The sequence below is a fragment of the Felis catus genome, chromosome B4 (genome assembly GCF_018350175.1).
Source record: "Felis catus isolate Fca126 chromosome B4, F.catus_Fca126_mat1.0, whole genome shotgun sequence".
Taxonomy (NCBI): domain Eukaryota; kingdom Metazoa; phylum Chordata; class Mammalia; order Carnivora; family Felidae; genus Felis; species Felis catus.
Genome location: NC_058374.1, coordinates 114383256 through 114405214, shown reverse-complemented (window position 1 = coordinate 114405214; position 21959 = coordinate 114383256). Strand labels below are relative to the sequence as shown.

The following is a 21959-nucleotide window of genomic DNA, read 5'->3' as shown; positions in this document are numbered from 1 at the left end:
CTAATTTACGGTTGCTTGATAGGAATTATAACTGTATTAAAAAGGTAAAATAATATTAATGTAATGACTTTTCTGATTGTTTTTAAATTTATTAATTAATTTATTTGTTTGTTTATTTATTTAATTTATTTAATTTATTTATTTAGAGAGTGTGAACTGGAGTGGGATAAAGGGAGAGGGAGAAAGAGAATCTTAAGGAGGCTCCATGCCCAGCACGGAGCCTGATGTGGGCACGATCTCATGACCAACCATGAGATCATGACCTGAGCTGAAATCAACAGTCTGTCACTTAATCGACTGAGCCACCCAGGTGCCCCAGTGTAATGACTTCTGTTTATACCTTTGAAAATCAGTGAGGTGCAGTATCCTATGAATGCACCCAACTCACATCTTTTCTAGCCACTTAGAAAGTAAAAGTAAGTTTCTGGGACTAAAAGTTGAAAATTTTCAAAGTGTAAATATTCTGATATTGTATGAATACCCAACTCCACAAATATGTGGCTAGTACATCTTGTAACAACCTCTCTTTAGCATATTATTGAATTTATGCTGATTATAAAGCATCAGAAATAGTATGTATTCAAGAAATATTACTTTGCATCCAGTTTCATTTTCACTTTTAGAATTGTTTATCTTTAATGTGTTTTTCTTTTAGTGCATAATTTCACTGAATTTGGTTCATAATTTTGTTCATAATTTTATCAAAACAATAGAAGTTTTTAACTTTCTTGAAGCTATATTTTCATTTCCTTATTCTTACAGCTTTTTCATTCAGGTGTAGCAAATTTATGTTAAGGGACAAATGATAACAAGTTTCTTGAATAATCTGTTAGGCTCTAGGATTAAAGTAAATCTTTTTTCTCTGTGCTTGAGATGAAATTTGCCTTATATTTTTCTGGGTTAATCATGTTTGAAGTTTAATACCTAAAAGACAGCATAATGTGTTGTATGTTTTCAAGGAATGAGGCAAAATTCTCTATACGCTTGGGGGCTAACAGTAAGTAGGTTCTTTAAGGTACACGAAAAACTTTTCTGGCTATTGTAGATTAGAGAGTGTGCTATATGTTAGAAGGTCTGCTATATGTACAGTTTGGGGGGGCATCTATTGCAATAGATAAGACTGGATTAAGTCAGGAGAATTGTTATGTAGTCTTAGCTTTACCACTAACTTATTTGACTCAAAGAAAATCATCTCTGTTACATGATCAGATCACATTTAAGGTTTTTTCAGTTGTGTGGTTTTATGACATTAATTTATTTTTATTCTGAGCTACACAAGGAAGTTTCAAAACTCAATAATTATTAATTTTTCGTGGTAAATTATGCATCATTTAAAAAGTTGTTTCTTAAATATCTAGAGTATCCAGTACAAAGTTGGAACTACAGAAAAAATCTGAAGCTCTTGAAAATATTAAGCAAATGCTTACCAAGCAAGAGGAAGAAAAAAAAATCCTTGAACAAGAAATTGAAAATTTAAGTCAAGATGCAAAGATGCAGCACAAGGAATTGAATAACAAAATTCAAACAGCAGCAGCAGAACTGCAAAAATCGAAGATGGAGAAAGAAACTCTAATGACAGAGCTTTCTGCGGCCAAAGAGAATTTATCAAAAGTTTCTGATTCTTTGAAGAACTCCAAAAGTGAATTTGAAAAGGAAAACCAGAAAGGAAAAGCTGCTATATTAGATTTGGTTAGTTGTTTATGTTTACTTGGTTAGGTAGAAATGATTTTTATTTAAAACGTACTTTTGTTTCTGCTTAATTCACTGATGACTTTTTATCCTACATTTAAATGATTTTCATTCTTGCGAGGAAATGAACTGGAATTGCTTAACCTGAGAAAAAGATATTGGTGTTTGTAAGTATAATTTTCCAGAGGCCCAGGAAACTTTCAGTTGAATAAACAGTTTTTCTTTATTGCTGGTATGATGCTAGATTTGGGAGACTGCCTCCTGTTTGTCCTCAGAGAGATTTTCACAGAGAATATAGCTACTGGTTCAGACATTATTCACTTGCCTAAAAACCAGAAAAGGATCAGAAAGATCGTGATTTTTAATTCTGGCACTATAAACTTTCTACTTCTCGACTGAATATTCTAAAACTCTAGATAATACCATGCCTTGGAGATACCATAAAACACATTTAAACTATATGGAAAAAAGTCACACAGTCTCAGGAAATTCTTAACGGGGAATGTATTCTCATAAATACTTTAACCCAGAATAACAGAGTAGCAGCAAAGGTAAAATTCTTTTGTTCTCAATGTGAAGATCAGTGAAAGTGTTTAGTAGCACAAAAGATATATGGTATTAGTATGTTACTTTTATGTTTCTTTCTGTTTGGAGAAATCATCTCCTACATGTACATCTTCCCTCTTAAGTTATATGTGATTATTCCTTATTTATTCTTTTCATGCTTTCTTTCACAAAAATTTCCTTTTTTCCATTTTCTTAAGGATTGTTATGCTTTTAAAATAGCATGACAAGTTAATTATAATTAATTATGTGATATAAAATGTGGATTCCAGAGAATTCCAGAGTATTCTGCTGTTGGTTGATGATAGAAGTTCTTAACCTTTTCCCGTCCCTCTACCTTTATTGCTGTAATATTTGCCAGTTTTGTAACTGAAATGGATGATTCTATCCCATTCTAAACCATCAGTGATTCTGGTTTATTTCTATGTGTGGATCTTACGAAGTGTATAAATCAGAGCTCTTAAACCTACTACAAGTATCTTCTGCGTAATGTAGTTTTTTGTTTGTTTTAGGAAAAAACTTGCAAAGAATTAAAGCATCAGCTTCAAGTACAGACAGAAAATGCACTTAAGGAACAGAATGAACTGAAAAAGTCACTTGAAAAAGAGAAGCAAGTAAGATTTTCTTTTTCTGTAACATAAAATATGTAAAGAATAATAAGTTCTATATTTACAAAATATTTTCACACTGATACTTAAATCAAAGGAGGTTTATTTCTCTGAAACATAATGGATCACAAAAAGATAGTATAAAATTGTCATTTGCGTTCTACCTACTACTAAAAAGATTTAAGCTAGTTCATAATAAAAGACCCAAAATAAAGGATTATAATTCATAAAGTTAATTGAATCAACTTACTATAGAGTTATAATTAGATAACTTAGATTTGGGTACATTATTATGATTGAAAAAATATCTAGATAGGCTTTTAATAGAAATAACATTTTAAGGGCTCTTTATTTCATGGACATTTATATTTAATGGTATGTTAATGGTTGTATAACAACAGATTCTTTTATGGTTAATGCTTTTATTGCTGTCCATAAAAAACAAACCAGCAAATGAATAAATAAATGGGTATAATATACAGCTGTTATTCTCTGAAGACCTACCTCTTGCGGTTAGAACCCAGGTATATAGTTTTTCTAGAGCTATGATTTGATAAAAGCAGCAAAACCTAGTCCTGAGAAATCTTTAATGTGATTGTAGTCTGGTTGTTGATGGAGAGAAGACACCTGTGTTTTAGATGCCAGCCTTTAAGTGGAAAAATTATGGTGACTTACTACCCGAGTTCTGAGTTCAGATTGTCCAGATTTATATCCTGCCTGTGCCATTTGCTCGTTATGCTGACTTGCCTTGCTTTAGGCACATTACTTAATTTCTCTGTGTTCCTGTTTCCTCAGCAGTAAAATGGGGCGAATAAGAGAATCTGTGCCAGATTCCAAGTCCGTAGAACACTTAACAAAATAAGCAAATAAAAGCTCAAATGTTAGCTGTCAGTTTCTCATTGGTTATCATATTATAATCATCATTATTGTTACACTACCCGTCTTCTGTTTTGCACAAAAATACTTCCCTTTGTGTTGGAGATGAGCTGAAGCAACCATATGTAGCAGTGAAACTTTTAAAAATTAACTTTGAATATAGTCAAATGCTCAAATTAGGTTCACAATATGCATAAAACATGAAAACATGACTTTGGCTGGAAGGGTGGGAGATCATAGTGGTTCACGCTGACCACAGAGGAACCTCAGTGTGACTTTTTATGATACCTAATTTTGAACAGAAATAGATCCTAGTAGACTGTAAAAACAAAGTAATAGCACAATATGTCCCAGATCTCTAAATAAGGAAACTGTTGAATGGTATAGTTTAGTGTCATCAGACAGATACTAAACATACTTGCGAAAAATGATTTTAGTTTTATCATAGTTCATATGGAGCTGTTCTTTTTGGTTAACCATGGCCATCAGACTAAGTTAGCATTTTGAGAATATTCTTGAAAGTCAGTAGACATTCCAGCAGTCTAAAGATTGACGTTGATATTCCTATTTCCTATGATACAAGGTAATAGCAGTTTCATTCATTTACAAGCTCTATCCAAATATATATTTACAAGTTAGAAAGGAAGGTAAGATTAAACAAATATTGACGATTAATCCAGCATGTCATCTAATAGCAAATAGTGTCAGTTATGAAAGCTCCATGAGGGCAGGGATTTTTTTTTTTTTTTTTTGGTTTACTGTTGATCTCCTATGGCCATCAGGGGAGTGGTGGTTTCTACCTGAGTAGTGCTTGGTGTGTAGTAGGTACTAAATGTGTCTTCATGGAATGAATGCTAAACAGATTTTATTTTCTTTAGACTTCTCATCAGTTGAACTTGGAACTCAGTTCAATGCAGGGACAAGTGGCACAGGCCCAGAATACGTTAAAACAAAAAGAAAAAGAAGAACAGCAACTTCAGGGGAACATAAATGAGCTAAAGCAATTGACTGAACAGAAGAAAAAGCAAATTGAAGCACTCCAAGGAGAAATTAAAATTGCTGTTTCACAGAAGGTAGTAATATGATATGTGTTTACTTTCTATGGGAAGACAGTCTTTGCAGTTAAGATAATATAACACAGATGAGTTGCAACAGGGAAAAATTTACATGTGCTCACAATTTTTTAAAGTATTTTCTAATGTATAAAAGCACTTAAATATGTAATTAAATAATATAAATCTGGATTTCCATTCACTATAACCACGTTTTTAGATAATGTTTATTTAAAATTCTAGTACTAATGATTTGATAGACATAAATAACAACATTTAATGAGATGGGAGTAATTTATATAACCTCTCTAGTGTATTAGAAAATTTTAAAGGAATTTAAAAATAAATTATCCTTACCAAGGGAAGATAAGAACAAAAACCACAAAATGGTATGCATTTAAAAAATTAAGGAATGTAGGTTTCATAGAGTTATAACTGCTTGATATTTTAAGTTACATTTTTAATGGTTTCCATTTCTAAACTATTCTAATTTTTTATTGAGTATCTATTTTTTTATTCTTAAGTATGTTTTAATACTTGTCCACACCAAGAGTTGACAAAGTTGTATTATACTTAATATTTGAACAAAAAGCTTTTCCCTACTGTTGGTATGTGCATATCAGTTGATCCATGGAAAAGAGAAAAGTGAAATCTCTATTATGTAGAACAAAGTATGTCATATCATTAAGAGTTGGCTATCATATTACTAGAGAAAATAAAATTAACCTTGCAAATAGGTAATTTATGTTGACCACTGTTTTTATAACCATTATTAATGCCACTTTACAAAAGAGTAATTTTCTAATAAATAAGAGTAGACAAATTTGCCTGTGCATTTTTGGTGTTACATATAATCCTAAGTCAGGATGTAATTATCACAGTGCATATTTTGTTGTATGATTTGATGTCTTGAGGTCATTCTTTTCTCCCAAATCTGTTAGCCTCATATTCAGGTATTCCCCAAATCTTCATTTTTATAGCATCATAACTTCATGAATTAAAAAAAAAAAAAAAAAAAAGCCCAACTATTTTTAACACAATTTCTCTTGAATTATTCATTACAATATGATTTCTTTTAGATTAATGATTAATATATGTGCCCATACTTTGTATGACTTTACTAGTTGACACCATAAGAATTATGAGATTTAAAGGAAATGTTTTTATTGATAGTTGTCTTAGTTTGGGTTGCTATAACAAAAATATCATAGACTAGGTGGCTTAAACAGTAAATGTTTATTTCTCACAGTTCTGTAGGCTGGGCAGTCCAATATAAAGACACTGGCATATCCAGTGATATGAAGACCCATTTCCTGGCTTGTAGGTAGATGCTTTTTGCTGTAACCTCATAAGGCTGAAAGAGAGATTATTTCTCTTGTGTTTCTTCTTTTAAGGATACTAATCCCATGTATGAGGGCTAATGACCTAAAGGTCCTACCTCCAGGAGCACCTGGGGGCTCAGTCACTTAAGCATCCGCCTCTTGATTTCAGCTCAGTAAACCATGATCTCATGGTTCATAAGTCTGAGCACCACTTCTGGCTCTGCACTGACGGTGTGGAGCTTGCTTGGGATTCTCTCTCCCTTTGTCTGTCCCTCCCCCATCTGCATGTGTGTGCACTCGCATGCGCACGCTCTCTCTCTGTCTCTCAAAATAAATAAATAAACTTTAAAATATTTTTTTAAAAAAAGGTCCTATTTCCAAATATTATCACATTGTGGATCTAGGCTTCAACATGAACTTTTGGGGAGACGCAAGCATTCAGCCATGGATATAGTTAATATATGTTAGTGTATGGATGCTAAAATAAGGAGCACACTTTTTAAATTGGGGGGAATTTTGAATGGCTAGCCAGTCGCTATAAATTAGACTTTAAATTTAGAGTAACTAGGTGCCCCTGGGTGGCTTAGTCAGTTGAACATCTGACTCTTGATTTCAGCTCAGGTCATGATCTCACGATTCACGAGATCGAGCCCCATGTTGGGCTCTGCACTTTCAGTGCAGTGCTTGGGATTCTCTTTCCTTTCTCTCTACCCCTCCACTGCTTGTTCTTTCTCTCTCTCAAAATAAATAAAACTTAAAAAAATAAATTTAGACTAACTGGAGAATCACTGAAAGGCAAGTATGGTTTGGTTTTATTGAGAAGCAGGGTAGCATGGAAAGAAGGACATGTGTTGTAGCTAGTCAGATCTGAGTTTAAGTTTCATGTGACGCACCTTAGGGTTATGGTCACAGGAAGTGGTTATCTTTCCGAGATAAATGAAATAGAATCATAGAGTTGTTGTAAAGATTGAGAAAGTGTATTTAAAATGCCTCCTACTGTGCCCAGTGCAGTACAGAAGCAAAGTGGTTCTTGGCTATTAAGTGGAAATATAGCAAACTATGATCTAAGTGCGTCAGTGTGCATGGTCGATTATGCAGCGATGGTCTATGACAGTTAATCACTGGCCCACAGTGAAATAGGAAAAACAAAGATAATGTTTAAATGGGTATAAATATGTGTGTGTGTACACTTACATAATGCGTGGCTACACACACACACTTTGGAAATGATTGTTTGAGAGCCAAAGATCAAGAATTCTGCAAGTAGGTTATAAGTCATTGGCCCCTGCACCAACTTTATTTGGAATCTGTTATGGGAATTCAGAATGAATAAGATATGGCCCCCAACTCTCAATCAGTTTGTAATTTAATGAGGAAGTAGATATGTAAAGAGAAAAAAAAAAAAACCCTAATGTGTAAAGGAGAATGAAACCAGAACTTAAACAGAAATAGAAAAATTAGAACTTAATGGAAATTTTGACTGGCTTTCTAAGGAACTAGCATTTGCACTGGGCCTTTGAAGATGATTATAATTGTGAAAGGTTAAACAAGAGGAATTTAGATATTTCAAGGAGATAAAACAATATTAGCAAAGTTTGCAAGACTTAGAAAATGTTGTTATAGAAGGTTAGCTGTTGGAGTACATAAGTGAAGAAGCGAGGGGAGAATAGGGCGAATAAGGGAGAATAAGAATCAGGTGAAGTCAGATCACAGTAGATGTTGTATAGTTGTTTCCATTTTACAATTTTAATATTGGAATATTAAAGACTTTTAAGAAGGGAGGAGTGTGATCAGACCTGTTTTACAGCAAAAACTGGTCGGTTTGTGAAGGAGGAATTGTAAATGACTGACCCTCCTGTATCCTTCTTTGGAAGTTTGGGTGTATATCTGTTAAAGCAATTATCAAACTGCTGCATTGGTCTGGTTTTGTTTTTGTTTTTGTTTTAAATTGACTTCTCCACTAATAGATTTGCGTTTCTCAAAGTCAGAGAACTGTGTGTTTTGACAAGCCATTGATAATTTTTTTAAATGAATGAATCAGCCTGTCAGAGTAAAGATAATGAAGGCCCAAGTATGAACCCAAAGGGCTTTTATGGTCATTACTGAGACTTTGCAGAGGGCTTAGTTGAGAGCCATGAAGGTGACTAAAGGGAAAGAAAACTAGATTTGTGGGGAGGAAAAAAAAAAAGAAAAAAAATAGTATTCTATAAAAGAAAATATATAAGCGCAGTATAGTCTTCAAGATGAAGAAAGACGTACAGGAATTCTTCATCATGAAGAATCTAAATTGGAGGGAATGAAAAGGAGGTGACATGGGGTGTTCTGAGATAACATACAGGGAGATCAAACCCCCTTTCCTCCATCGGCAGTTAGCACACCTCCTGTCAACCTACCTCCTAACTCTCTTGAATCCATTCCCTTTTCTCATTTCCCACTGTCACAGTCTTAGTCCAGGCCATTTTGTTCTCTTAACCAGGCTATTATAAGAGCCTCTTAAGAGTCATTCCATGCTTTTCCACCTCCAATCTATTTGCCATTCATTCCCTTAAGAAATATTACTAGGCACCTATATTATGCCATGGCACAGTTTCGGGTTCTGGAGATCTAGTCATGAACAGATAAGGAACCTGTTCTCGTGGAGCTTACACTTTCCTGGGAAAGAAACTAAACAGGGTGATGGGAAAGACAGTGATGGGACTGAGTCCTGCTAAATGTTGGGTGACCAAAGAAGCTTCCCTGAAGAGATTTGAGCTTGAAAGACAAGAGCTGTCCATACAAAGGTCCAAGGGAACAACTAGTGCAAAGACCTCAAGCTATGACAAACTTGGTATTTTCTAAAAACAGAAGACCAATGTAGGTTAAGTGTGGTGGAAGAGAGGAAGAGTAATATGAAATGAGCTCAGAGAAGTAAATAAGGGCCAAAGCATATGCATGAAAATTTATAGATTAGAAGGTAACAGAGAATAATATACTTTGTTCTAAGGATAATTAGAATCGATTGGAGAATTTTGAGCAGAAAATGGTGCAGTCTAACTACAGAGAGATAAAGGAGAAAGCAGAGAAGACATTGAAAAATGGTTGCAATAGTCCAGACAGTACATGGTGATAGAATGAATTAAAGTGTTAGAAGTGGATGATTTGAAAATCTATTTTGGAAGTTTGGGTCATCAGGACTTGCTGATAGATTAGATGATGAGAGGTGATGGAAAGAGGAATCAAGAATAACTCTACAGGGGCATCTGGGTGGCTCAGTCGGTTGGGCGGCCGACTTTGTCCCAAGTCATGATCTCGCAGCCTGTAGGTTCGAGCCCGTATCGGGCTCTGTGCTGACAGCTCAGAGCCTGGAGCCTGCTTCAGATTCTGTGTTTCCCTTGCTCTCTGCCCCTCCCCCACTCACACTCTGTCTCTCTTTTCTCTCTCTCAAAAATAAATCAACCTTAAAAAAAAAAAACTCTACATTTGTGGCTTGTGCAAGTGGATAGATGACCATATTTATTGGAGGAAAGAAGCTTTTTGATGAGCAGCCTTGCTATCAGGAATCAAGAGTTCTGCTTGAGATAGATCTCTGTCAGTCACTGAGGTGGAGAGGTCAGGGAAGTACTCAGTTATAATGAGCCCAGAGTTCAGGCAGAGAGATCAGGGCTAGAGACACAAATTCTGGAGTCAGTTGTCAATAAATGATATTTAAAGCCATAGTTGAGTATAGTTGAGATCTTCTAGAGAGAGAGAGAGACTGTATATGGAATAAAAGAAGGTCAGAACCCTGGCATCCTACAATATTGAGAGGTTAAACAGAAGAAGAGGAGCTGGTAAAAAAATTTAAGACGGAATGACCAATGAGATAGGTGCCCTGGAAACCAGGTTGAAGAATGTTTCTAGGAGGGAGCATCATCAACTGTTTCAAGTACTGCTGGGAGGTGAAGTCAGCTGTGGACAAGGACATGAATAGTGGGTTTTGGAACAAGGGGGTCACTGGTCATTTAAATAGAAGTTGCATTGAGGTAGTGTATTTATTTTAAAAGCCAGTGCTTATTTTCATACTCTGCACACATATATTTTAATTATGTCATAATTTGTGTATATCTTCTGAGTCTTCGTAAAGACTAAAGACAAGTTTAGCGTTTAGAGGAGTCAGATCTTTGCAAGATTTCTTTTTTCTGCCTTGTTAATAAACACAATCTTGTAGAAATGTCCTAAGTTATTCTAGAATTTCAGGGAGTAGAAATGATGAACGCAGTAATGACTTTTTTATTTCTTTCCTATAGAAATTTCCCTTAGTTCAACCTTAAATTATATCATCTTTAAAGCATCTAGCACTGTATCTTCCATCAGAATGTGTTGTTACTCTCAGTCTCCTGAGACATTGATACTTGGGACTATCCAGTGAAATGCTTTTTTCTGTATGTAATGCTTTTTCATTTTTTGGTTTTTAAATTGGGACTTGTTGGATTTTGTATTTTGTAAATCTCTTAAGTTTTTTAGGGCGTAAATACAGTTTAATTTGTTCTCAGGGATCTTCTTGTGTGGATTTCATTTTGTATTTGTGACTGGTTTGTGATATGCATACTGTTCTAAATAACTATTGTGTGTTCCAGACAGAGCTTGAGAATAAATTACAGCAGCAGTCAACACAAGCAGCCCAGGAACTTGAAGCAGAGAAAGAGAAAATGTCAGTGTTACAAATTACCTATGAAAAAAGTCAGGAAAATCTAAAACAGCTTCAATCTGATTTCTATGGGAAGGAATCTGAACTTCTTGCCACAAGGCAAGATCTTAAGGTATAGTAAAATATATCATAAAAATATTAGGAAGTTGTTTATAGGCATTCATTAAATGGTTGATTTGAGACCAGATAGACAAGGTAATGTTAGTATTTGTGGAATATCATGCTTGTTTTCTATTAAATTATTATTTTTGGAGTAATATGCTTTTTAATAATGAAATTGTTTTATATTATAACAAAATATGATATATGTTAAATATGGGCATTTAAAAATAACATCCATAACAGTAAAATTATTTGGAAATATACTAATTGCTACGTTATTAGCTTATCTAAAGCTGTCTTCTTATAAATGTAAAAAGATAACTTTGACTTTAGTTTTTATGTTGGTCAGCTTCCCAAGACTACCAGAATGTTTAATGATTAAAATTAGGAGATTATAGCTCAAAGTAAACTTAACCTTAATCTAATTATCTAAACACTTTTGGGATGAGCACTGGGTGTTGTATGGAAACCAATTTGACAATAAATTTCATATATTAAAAAAAATAATAATTATCTAAACATATATTGTTTGTTCTTGACAAATCTATTTGATTAATGTATCATGTTTATTAAAATGAAGAATATGGAAAAAAGATAAATAATTTTTATGCAGTGTTATTAAAGTATGAGTTCCCTAAGATAAATGGAACGTTTGTGTTCTTTCCCACAAGATTCAACTAGTTCTTTTTTTTTTTTCTTTTCTTTCTTTCTTTTTTTAATTTTTTTGTCATCATGAAATGTTATGCTTTTTGTTTCTTTCCTTTCTGGTTTCTTTTAATTTGTTAATTTAAAGTACATTATTGAAGAATTTTGTTGAAAATCACAGGATATTTTTAGACAACATAAATATACTGTGTCTATATTTTATCATAGGCTGTTATAAGGAAGGCTTTCTGAAGGAGGTGGGACTTGAACAGGTGCTCAAGGATATATAGAATTTGAATATATAGAGAGTCCTGAGGAAGGTCATTTCACTCAGGGGCACATTTGAGAAAAGGTACTGCAGGGAATGAACAAAGGCAGGAGACAGTTACCAGTTGCTAGCATGCTGGTTTGTGTTTGGAGGATAAATTTGGAAAGATTGGGATCAAATTGTGAGGTTTCTTAGATGTGGAGCAAAGATGATTGGAGTTTATATTTGGGGGTGGAGAGGGGGTGAAGAGTCTAAGCAGAGGAATAAAATGAAGAAGACAGTACTTTGGACAACTTAACCAGGAAGAGGTTTATAGATAGCTTGGATTGGACCCGGGGAAACAAGACGTAGGAAGATTAGTGAAGAGGCTGTCTCCCTTCCTCCACAAATTCCATTAATCAAGGTGTGAATTGACTAGAACTGGGCTTAAAGTTCAAGAGGATGGAGGAGAAGAGATTAATGAGAGAGACAGGATGAAACAGGAGGGCTGGATGCAGACAGGCTGCAAGGGCACTGAGGGAACTAGGGGTGACTAATGATTTGACAAAGAAATAGGAAACTTGGGTCAAAAAATTTTCATGGTGCCCAGTTGTTATAAGAAAAAAAATACCACCTGACATTTAGAAAATGTCTTATTTGCTATGCTCCCTTAGTAGTTTTAAATTCTTTTTCTTTTTTTCTTTCTTTCTTTCTTTCTTTCTTTCTTTCTTTCTTTCTTTCTTTCTTTCTTTCTTTCTTTCTTTTTTTTTTTCCTTTAGAACACTATTAAAAGTCAGGGAAGGTCTGTGGAAGAGTTTGGGCTTTATTGTAAAAGCAGTAGGGAACCACAGAAAAGATTTGCTCAGATCTGTAGGTTGGGCCAGTGACTGGCTGAGAGTAAGGAGTGGATCATGGAGCAACAGGGCTGAGTGTAGAGACCAGAGAGGAGACGGCACTTGGTCCAGGTGCACACGATGGCGGTGTGGGCAGTAACAGGATGGGGAATATGGATGGATTAGAAGGGTGTTTAGCTGATCAAGGAGATGAAACTTAATGATTGATTGTACAAGTCCTATAGAAATCACACTTTTTTTTCATACAGATATATTATTTACCCAAGAGCATTACATGGTGACAGGACTTAGATCTTTGATCAATATTCTTTCATTAAGCCAATAGTGGTTTTTATTATGCTCGAAAGCTATGTTGTATACTAATAATTTTATACATGAAAACAAAGGCATGGAGAAAAAAGAGAAGGGCAGAGAGTCAAGCCTGCTGAGGAGTTTTCCAATTGTTAAGAGGCATGGCTAGGTCCTCTATTCCAAAGCCTCCTTTTGCAGACAAGACTGAATGAGGCCTGGCGTGGTTTGTGACAGACCCAGAATTGCACAATAACAGAACCATGATTAGACGTCAGTTCTTGTGATTCACAGCCCTTTACTCTTTTGTCATCACTAGGATTTTTAAATATGAAATAGAATATTGCTAAATTCTATTATTAATGTTTCCAAAATGAGAAGTATCTGAACTACTTAGGAAGCTAAAAAAGAAGAAGAAGAAGAAGAAGAAGAAGAAAATTCCTCGAGAACTTGAAATGATATTTATGGACCAGAATAAGAGATGGTTATCAGCCATTATTTTTCTTTTGCTTCAGTGATGAATGATCTTGTTGCATGTGAGAGAGAAGGGGAGAGGTTGAGAGCTTTGTAGCATGACACCTACCTAAGTCAAGGCTGCCATCTGTGGGCTGATATTGTACATCTAGATACCAGTAGAATGGAAAACAGGCTGGCCTGATCCATGCTTTTAGCCCCATCTGCTGGATTATTTATGAAATACTTATGTTTGTTGACTGTATATTTCAAAACGGCTGTGCTGTGTGCTATTCTTTGCTGTCGAAGAAAGGTAGAAGTGGAATGTAACTGTACATTTTGCACCCTGAGTAAAGTGAAAATTCTAGGATAATAAGTTTAGAATTAAATATAAATCTTTATACTATTCCTTATATCATTTAATCAGACATCAAGAAAATAATAAACATTTTAAAAGTTTATTTTGAAAGAAGAGTAAAATTGTGGAGCAGACAAAAAACAATAGCTACCAGAAAACACTGCAGAAATTTCTTTTTTAGCTACACTGCTGTAATTTGATTGTGGTATTCAGGGTCAAGATTGGTAGTTGATCTACTCAGGGATTTGCTTGTTCCAGTGGGAGTCAATGGGTTAAAGATAGGCCCACAAAACTGTTGAATGGGAGACGGGAGTTCCCCAAAGGAAGATATGCTGAGTAGGTGAAAATAAAATGGCCTATAACAAGAAAGATAAAAGGAATATTTAAAATACATGGCAGTGTATCACTGAATGGCATTGACAAATATTCAGGGACAAGGTAGAGCAGTATGTCGGCATAGCCCAGATTTTGAGCTTGACTTTAAAGATTTAGTCATTGGGTCTTGGGAGTTTAAAATTTTATTGAGTATTATTTAAACCATGGGCAGTTTGGAATTCTTGTGGTCAGAGATTGGGGGAGCTGTTAATTTCAGGCTCTAGCAAGCCTTGGTATTCTTTAGTATTAGATCATGACCTCTGTTACCTGATAATAATTGCTATAGACCATATGGGCTAGGCTTTGTCAAATTTTATTATCTTTATTTGAAATCATTCTCACCCTTTGTGATGCTTATGTCAGTTCCCACATGTACCATGGAGCCTTACATAAACACATTTCAGGGAAAGTTCTCGCACTCACTGTTTTTCTGTGCGTTTGGCATTATAGCAAGTGCTCTTCTGCTACGTACAGCTTCCATTTTATGTGGTGGTTCTGTTTTTCGGGCTACACAGCCAGCTTCTTTAAGTTAAGGACTGTCTTTTACCTTACCAGTATACTCAGTTAATGGCTAACAGCTTGATTAGTAAAGGACTAGATGACTTTAGGATTCTTTAAAAAGAAGCCTTGGGATTTTTAGTGTTCTCTAGAAGCCACTGGAAATCAAACTTCATTGATATCAGAAAGACTTCAGAACTGGGTTTATTTGTAAGGAATACACTGTCTCTTTAGGGAACCTTGAGAAACCCTTTAAATACAGTCTTCATTTAAAAAGTATTTATTTATTTCTTTTCCAATGGATGCTTACTATAGTCAAGCCTAGCCAGCAGGGATCCTTCCCAAATTAGATCTTCTCCCTCCTTTTCAAAGGAACTGTATCTCCAGAATAAGAAAGATTAACTTCTTCCAAATGGTAGAAGAGCATCGTGGAGTTCATTGCCTTCCCTTCTGATTCTTTGCAGTTGCAGCTGAGAGTGGCAAGGTCCCTGCCAGTTTCCACTACTCACCTGTTACCATATCTACCCCAGTCTGAAATCTAAGGGGCCACAAAGCTTGCCATTTTCATAAGCTTTGGCTTCTCAAAATATCTGGGCTTTAGAACAGTCAGTAACTGTGGGCATTGTTAACTGACAACACTGTTTCTGCCACATCGATGGGAAGTGAAGAGGATGGGGTGATGGCCTTCTCAGAAACAGAACCCCATGTATCTGGTTGACTTTCTTCTGTTGGTTCACTTGATCAGGTTTGCAGATGTGAAATACAGTTGTTGGTTTTTGTTTTTTGTTTTTTTCCCAAGACAAAAACTATTTATTGAGGATTTCAGCATGTCAAGGGACATATATGTATATATTTTCATACATTACAAGTGTGTTCGATATGATCCCTTTTTATTTGATATTCCTTAATATCACTTAGCTAGTAATACTTACTATTTCTAGAGGTTTTGGAATTGCTTCAGTTTTATTAAATATTTTACACTAAAATGTTTTTTGTAGGCAAGAGAGTTAATGGTCTAGTGTCCTTTCTCTTTTACATGATATTACTAAAGGGCATAACAAGCTATCCTTTTATAGTATATTGCTTTCTACTATGCTTACGCTGTTATGTTTCTGTTGAAATTTGCTAAAAACAACAAAAAAAGACATACAATAATTTGGGGAAATTGGTTTTTTGTTTGTTTTTTGTAAGTCTGTAGAAGAGAAGCTTTCTCTAGCACAAGAGGACTTGATTTCAAACAGAAATCAAATTGGAAACCAAAATAAATTAATTCAGGAACTGAAGAGTTCCACGGCTACGTTGGAGCAGGATTTAGCAAAGAAAGAGCAACAGTTGAAGGAGCAGTGTAAAACGCTACAAGATATTAAAAAAGAAAAGGTATTTCATTTTCTGACTGAATCTAGAATCTGAGAGTTGCCGTATCTTTAGAAATCATCTAGTCAAACCTCTTCTCCGATATGGGCATCACTTTACTTCAGTAGCTCTCCTTAGATGGACTTCTAGTTTCTGATACAACACCGTGGTAATTGGAATGTTAATGCCGGGAAGTACTTCTTAACAGCCCCCTTGTCATTTCTACTCATTTTTCTTACTGCTCTTTTTAGTTTTATAAACAAATCTTTTTCACATTGTTCTACACCCAACATGGGGCTTAAACTCACAACCCCCAGTCTCATGCTGTTCCGACTGAGCCAGCCAGGCTCCTCTTATTCTTACAATTCTTAAAATTTAGAGCCAGCTTTTTCTTAGGGAAATGGGAGTGTATTTTACATAAATGATGCTGAGTTATACGGTTGAAAGCCTTGGGACCTGGGTCACTCAGTTGGTTAAGCGTCTGACTCTTGATTTTGGCTCAGGACATGATCTGCCTGTTTGTGAGCTTGAGCCCCATGATGCTAACAGTGCAGAGCCTGCCTGGGATTCTGTCTCTCCCTCTCTCTCTGCCCTTTCCCCATTCTCGTTCTCTTTCTCTCTCTCTCTCTCTCTCTCTCTTTCTCTCTCAAAATAAATAAAAGTAAACTTAAAAAAAATAAAGTTAAAGCCTTGTATTATAAGACCACTATGTTTAAAAGTTAAGATGCTATATGAAAGAGAAATTCAGATTCTAGGAAGCACTTTATTTTTGGTTTCATGGTTGAAATATATTTCCATTAGCTGATAAGATATTATTCTGAAGTATACAATTCCAGAAGTTTGTGGTGTATCTTAATTGTGCAATTCCTGAAAGTCTTTTTAGTTAAAAAAATTAAGGGATGTTTTTGTGGGGAGGTAGAGGTATTGAAGCTGGTATGATATTCATGATTTGTGTCTTGGGTTTAGAAAATTCTGAGATAACTATAGTTTCATAGGCCTTTGTTACAAGGGCTTTAGCTCAGTCAGAACTGTTGTAATTTTGACTATATCTCTAATAGATTATTTCACTTCTCCAAACCTTTATTCTCTAAACCTTTGTTCCTTATCACATGAGGATTAAAAAGAGCTATTTATATTTAGTATTGATATTAAATTAGGTAATATGTCACACTACTAGCTAGGCGCCTTAAATAAAGGCATTGATAGTAATAATAGTAATAATGATAATAGCATTAAGAATAAGAACGATAGGCTAAATTTTATAGTGTTCTTTCCTTGCTTAGACACTATTTATTTCACAGTATTAACAGTAACTAATGCTTATGAAGATCTTATTAGTTGTTCACATTGTGTAAATAAGGACACAGAGGCAAGTGAAGGTAAGTAGTTTGCTCACGTTAACTTAGGTAGAAAGGGGCAGAGACCATGTCATGCCTAGTAGCAGTTATTCTCATGACATTAGTTTTAAGCTAAGTATTTACTTAAAATTATTTTTAAATTATTTTTCTACAGTCACTGAAAGAAAAAGAACTAGTAAATGAAAAGTCTAAATTGGCAGAGATAGAGGAAATTAAGTGTAGACAGGAAAAAGAAATTGCTAAATTGAGTGAAGAACTCAAGTCCCACAAGCAAGAAAGCATAAAGGTATGTTAAGATAATCATTGTCCCTCCTTCTATCCTGTATTATTGTCATTTAAATAAAAAATATGCATATATATCTTACTGAGAATCTACTATGTGCTAGACGCAGTTTTGTTGTTTTGACAAATACTCTTGCTCTCATCCCTGTGTTGTGTGCTATCCATATACATGTGTTGAAACTATGTTCCTTTGGTTTGCAGATTAGTGAATAAAGCAAAGTAAGTCTAAAAGTTTAGATTTGTTGAGATGATAATCAACAGAGCTGTTGATTTAGAAAATTGTGCCTATGTTGGGGCGCCTGGGTGGCTCAGTCGGTTAAGTGTCCGACTTCGGCTCAGGTCTTGATCTCAGGGTTCATGGGTTTGAGCCCCGCCTTGGGCTCTGTGCTGACAGCTCAGAGCCTGGAGCCTACTTTGGATTCTGTGTCCCTGCCTCTCTCTGCCCCTACCCCACTCGTGCTCTGTCTCTCTCTGTCTCTCCAAAAATAAATGTTAAAAAAAATTAAAGAAAATTATGCCTATGTTTAGAATTAAGATTTTTAGGGGATTCTGTTGTTTCAGTTGTTTTTCTTCCTAAAATCTTTTAATACTCTGTTTGGAACATTTTTCCTGTCATAAGTGTACCTAAGGTGCCAGCTGAAGAAACTAATTGTCATTTGCTTTGTAAAAATGTTACTCATTTTCTCAAAGGTTAGATTCTCTCTTGAATGCTCTCAGTAACACCTTTTATGTCTATCAGTATACTTCCCATTTTGCTTTATAATTTATTACCTCTTTATGTTATTATATTCTTACACACTGTGACTTCCTTAAAGCAGGTAACGTATATAATCTTTATCTGCATCCTTAAAACCTAACACAGTGTGTGATGCCTCAGTGGTGACCAATAAATAAATGTTGCTAAGTGAGAAAAGGGAAAATAAGGGGTAGAGGTTCTTCATATAATTTCATCAAAACGTGCATGTAAAGTGTCATTTGAGTTTAAATGATAGTTGAGCAGGAAGTAAATAATCTTGCGTCTTTTTAACCTGTTGTTTGAAATACTGAACTTTAAGAATCTCATAAGAGAAGAGGCTAAAACTCTTTTATATTGTTAGGATAAGTTGTATAAATTTCAGCTACATTTTGAAATATTCACTGTAAAGGATGATTTCGTTCCGGCCTTTTTCAATAGGAGGTAACAAATCTCAAGGATGCCAAACAGCTTTTGATTCAGCAGAAACTCGAGCTTCAAGGGAAAGTAGATTCCCTGAAGGCAACCCTTGACCAGGAGAAGAGAAACCAGCAAATGCTAAAAGAGCAGGTGAAAAAGGAAGAAGATGAACTAAAGAAAGAGTTTACTGAGAAGGAGGCTAAACTGGTCAGTAAGTTAATGGTGGCGAGTGTGTTTTGTAATTGATTTTGTAAGTCAATCCAGTAAGAGAGGATTTTTCTACTTGGAAGTTAGGAGTTAAGTGCTCTTACCTAGCATTTTACTTTTTGATTGAGAAAGGAGATCTGATTTGTTTAAATAGCTGACATGTGATTGGAAATATTTTAGTCTGTAATTATATTTTGGTTTAGAGAAGTGAAAATTCAATGAAACATAATTCATAAAAGAAACACACTTTTAGTGCCAGAAAAACAAATCCACAGCTATGTAGATTGAGGTAAATGGCGTGAATGCTGATGATGTCAAACTCATTTGTTTGGTCGAAGTGAGTGTTGATAAGGGAGAACGGAAACTTCAGTGTGGAATTTTGATGACCAAAGTCTACTTTTCCTTCCCTAAATTGTGCATGCCAAAATGGGAAGCATCTGGCTTTCCTCTGTTGAATTAAGTCCAAATATCCCCACATAACTTGAGGGCTGAATGTTTTAGTTGAAGATTTGCGACTTCAAGTTCACACAGTGAGTTGAATGGCTTGGAATTGGCTTTTTGGCAGGTTGATAGAAGAAAACATACATGTGGATGTTGAGACTGAAAATGCCAGCTTTGTGTCCAGGGCACCTTGCTATCCCTAACTATGTGTTCTTCCCCTGTTCTAGTGAGGAAAACGAAAACCTCAAATTGCTGTATGTTAGTGGTTCTTCTTAGAGGCTTGCTGACTCTCATTTCAGCATTATGGCCTTTGAGCCAGTTCAGATTACACAGATGTTTGTGGAATCAATTTTATTAGTATGAGATGAATACATTCTCCTGCCTTCTTTCCTGAAGAAGTAGTATTACTTATGTTGCCAGTATTTTAAGTTCAATAGCTAACTTAAATTTATTTTGCATTACTTTAGGAATAGGTTTTTTCCTCACTGTTCTTCCTTTTCTCAGCATTCCGAGATAAAAGAAAAAGAAATAGGAATGAAGAAGCATGAAGAAAATGAAGCTAAACTTACCATGCAGATTACAGCATTAAATGAAAACTTGGGCACCGTAAAGAAGGAGTGGCAGTCTAGTCAACGTAGAGTCAGCGAGCTCGAGAAACAGACGGACGACTTACGGGGTGAAATTGCAGTATTAGAAGCCACAGTTCAGAATAATCAGGATGAAAGGAGAGCACTACTAGAAAGGTGATTGATGTCTCGTAAAATTAGTGTGTTTCCATTCTAAGTGACAAGAAGATTGTCTTTTTCCACATTTTTTAAAATAGAAGAGTCTTGAGAAGAGTACATTGGTCCCGCAGGTATTTATGCAGCCATTTAAAAACTAACTCTTAAAACAATCAGATAGTTGAAATTAAAGTATTATATTTGAGGTTACGAAGTAGTTTCTTATCTCTGTTCTAGAAGGATCTTTGATAATTTTTTAAAAAAATTAATGATTGCTTTGCAATCTGTTCTAGATGTCTTAAAGGAGAAGGTGAAATAGAAAAGCTTCAAACCAAAGTACTAGAATTGCAAAGAAAGCTGGATAATACGACCGCAGCGGTGCAGGAGCTGGGCAGAGAAAATCAATCCCTTCAAGTAAGTCATCTGGTAATGTGAGGCTGTTTTTCAGTCTAGAGTTAACTCTTAGTGAAAAGCATATTTGCAATCTTTTTTGTTTTTTGTTTTTTGTTTTGAGAGAGAGAGAACCTGAGTAAGGGAGGGACAGAGAGAGAGGGGGGAGACAGGATCCCAAGCAGGCCCCACGCCATTAGCGCAGAGCCCGACATGGAGTTGATCTCACAGATGGCAAGAACATGACCTGCGCCAAAACCAAGTGTCAGATGTTTAACCACCTGAGCCACCCAGGCACCCCAGCGTATTTTCAATCTTTAAAAAAAATCTCCTGTATTTAATAAATAACTTTTGAATGGTTACTATGTGTATAGCAGTATTGTAGGTGTTATGGATAGTTGAATAAAAGTGATAAAGAATTAATCTGAGAGACCCCAGGAATCAGTTAGAAAGCCTTGTCATTCAGAAATTGGCAGCTCTGGGAAAATTGAGGAACATCAAGGAATAGACGAGCTGCTATGTGTTAAAGAAGTGATCTGAATATGTGCTCAGGGTACTTAGGAAGGATTGATCATTAGGATTAGAAGGGATGGGAAATCACCAAAGTTTAGAAATTGCTGGTGCCTTTCAGGGTAAAAATTTGACTTAATTTGTCATTCAGACTTAAGAGTGTAGCAGCTTTTGACAATGGAAGCCAACCAAAGTATTTCTGATTTTTAAAATTTTATCCCATGGTGCCTATACGTCTAAATTTTGAGAAACTTGGGCACCAAATTAGAAATTATCCTGGGGTGCCTGGGTGGCGCAGTCGGTTAATGGTCCGACTTCAGCCAGGTCACGATCTCGCGGTCCGTGAGTTCGAGCCCCGCGTCAGGCTCTGGGCTGATGGCTCAGAGCCTGGAGCCTGTTTCCGATTCTGTGTCTCCCTCTCTCTCTGCCCCTCCCCCGTTCATGCTCTGTCTCTCTCTGTCCCCAAAATAAATAAACGTTGAAACAAAAAAAATTAAAAAAAAAAGAAATTATCCATCATTCTTTAAAATGTTGAATATTATAATGTATGGACACCCCCCGCCCTTTTTTTTTTTTGATAGATCAAACACACGCAAGCGTTAAATAGGAAGTGGGCGGAAGACAATGAAGTACAAAACTGCATGGCCTGTGGGAAAGGCTTTTCAGTAACAGTGAGACGGGTAAATGATTTTGTTCATATTGCTGTGGTTCTGGATTTTATTTCTCTATCAATTAATGTTTTAACCATCAAAATCTTGTATTTGACAGATTTAAAAATTTTTTCTATTTATTGGTTAACTTTACAACTACATAGAATAATTAAATTTTATGCAGTCTAGTTTCTGGTCAGCATATGTATTTCAATTTTAGTTTTAAGTGTAGTCCTTGCCTTCCTACTCAGTTACTCTCTGGAATAGTCATTTTCTGAACCACTGGGCCATATGTT

The 21959-nt window shown here is 35.4% G+C and overlaps 1 protein-coding gene across 5 annotated transcripts in view; it reads left to right on the top strand.

Moving 5' to 3' along the window:
• Positions 1–21959, top strand: part of EEA1 (early endosome antigen 1) — a 115517-nt gene that overhangs the window by 89494 nt on the left and 4064 nt on the right. For all 5 annotated transcript variants that reach the window (XM_023257297.2, XM_023257295.2, XM_023257298.2 and 2 more), the window contains 10 exons: positions 1359–1689; positions 2766–2867; positions 4616–4810; positions 10707–10889; positions 15789–15974; positions 17463–17594; positions 18765–18950; positions 19896–20134; positions 20407–20527; positions 21595–21693. In XM_023257297.2, the coding sequence (XP_023113065.1) occupies positions 1359–1689; positions 2766–2867; positions 4616–4810; positions 10707–10889; positions 15789–15974; positions 17463–17594; positions 18765–18950; positions 19896–20134; positions 20407–20527; positions 21595–21693 (1774 nt within the window). The remainder of the gene's footprint in view (positions 1–1358; positions 1690–2765; positions 2868–4615; positions 4811–10706; positions 10890–15788; positions 15975–17462; positions 17595–18764; positions 18951–19895; positions 20135–20406; positions 20528–21594; positions 21694–21959) is intronic.